The sequence below is a fragment of the Parus major genome, chromosome 22, assembly GCF_001522545.3.
Source record: "Parus major isolate Abel chromosome 22, Parus_major1.1, whole genome shotgun sequence".
Lineage (NCBI taxonomy): Eukaryota > Metazoa > Chordata > Aves > Passeriformes > Paridae > Parus > Parus major.
This window is the reverse complement of record NC_031790.1, coordinates 2,871,890-2,873,340: the sequence shown is the minus strand read 5'-3', so window position 1 is coordinate 2,873,340 and position 1,451 is coordinate 2,871,890. Positions and strand designations below refer to the sequence as shown.

The following is a 1,451-nucleotide window of genomic DNA, read 5'->3' as shown; positions in this document are numbered from 1 at the left end:
AATCACAGAATCAGTGAATCACAGGATCACAGAATCAGTGAATTACAGAATCACCCAATCACAGAATCACACAATCACTGAATCACTGAATCACAGGATCACAAGAGACATTCAAGATCATCAAATCCAACCCAGCCCTAACACCTCAACCAAACCACAGCACCGAGTGCCACATCCAGTCTTTTTTAAACACATCCCGGGATGGTGACTCTCCCCAGGCAGACCATTCCAGTATTTTATCACTCTTTCCATGAAGAGCTTTTTCCTAACATCCAGCCTAAATTTCCTTGGTGCAGCTTGAGGCCGTGTCCTCCCGTTCTGTCAGTGCTGCCTGGAGAAAGAGCCCGAGCCCAGCTGCCCACAGCCTCCTTTCAGGGAGCTGTGCAGAGTGACCAGGTCACCTCTGAGTCTCCTTTTCTCCAGGCTGAACAAGCCCAGCTCCCTGAGCTGTTCCTCACAGGGTTTGTGTTCCAGCCCCTCACAGCCTCGTTGGCTCCTCAATGTCCTTCCCAAACTGAGGGGCCAGGACTGGACACGGCACTCGAGGTGTGGCCTCAGCAGTGCCAGCTGCAAGGGAACAGCTGGGTCACACCCTGGCAGTGTCACTGTCCCCAGATCCCAGCACTGCCACTGTCCCCAGATCCTGGCAGGGTCACCATCCCCAGATCATGGCAGTGTCACTGTCCCCAGATCATGGCAGTGTCACTGTCCCCAGATCCTGGCAGTGTCACTGTCCCCAGATCCCGGCAGGGTCACTGTCCCCAGATCATGGCAGTGTCACTGTCCCCAGATCCCAGCAGTGCCACTGTCCCCAGATCATGGCAGTGTCACTGTCCCCAGATCATGGCAGTGTCACTGTCCCCAGATCATGGCAGTGCCATCATCCCCAGATCCCAGCAGTGTCACCGTCCCCAGATCCCAGCAGTGCCACTGTCCCCAGATCCCAGCAGTGTCACTGTCCCCAGATCCTGGCAGTGTCACTGTCCCCAGATCATGGCAGTGCCACTGTCCCCAGATCATGACAGTGCCACTGTCCCCAGATCCTGGCAGTGCCATCATCCCCAGATCCCGGCAGTGTCACCGTCCCCAGATCCTGGAGCTGCTCTGGGTCCCTGTGGCTGTTTGGGGAGGTGTCAGTCCCACAGGGGATGCCAGGGAGGGAGGGAGGGGAGCAGAGGGAGGGAGGGAGCAGAGGGAGGGAGGGGAGCAGCAGCCCGGGGAGTGCCCGGCCAGGCAGGTGGGGTTATTGCAGGAACAGGAGATTTTCCGTGTCCCGGTGGGAACGGGGGGTCTTACTCAGCACTCCCAAGGCCAGGCCCCCCAGGGCGATGCCCATGGCGCTGCCCCTCGCCGAGTCCTCCGGGTACACACTGGCCAGCAGCCCCAGGCCTGGGGACACACACAGCCCACCTCAGCCTGCCTGCGCCCCTGGGGCTCCTCCCGGGAGCAGC

At 59.4% G+C, this 1,451-nt stretch overlaps 1 protein-coding gene across 1 annotated transcript in view; it reads right to left on the bottom strand.

Annotated features, from left to right (window-relative positions):
- Window positions 1–1,451, bottom strand: part of SLC18A1 (solute carrier family 18 member A1) — a 12,631-nt gene that overhangs the window by 5,392 nt on the left and 5,788 nt on the right. The window contains exon 5 of the mRNA XM_033519395.1: window positions 1,297–1,389. Coding sequence (XP_033375286.1) covers window positions 1,297–1,389 — 93 coding nt within the window. The remainder of the gene's footprint in view (window positions 1–1,296; window positions 1,390–1,451) is intronic.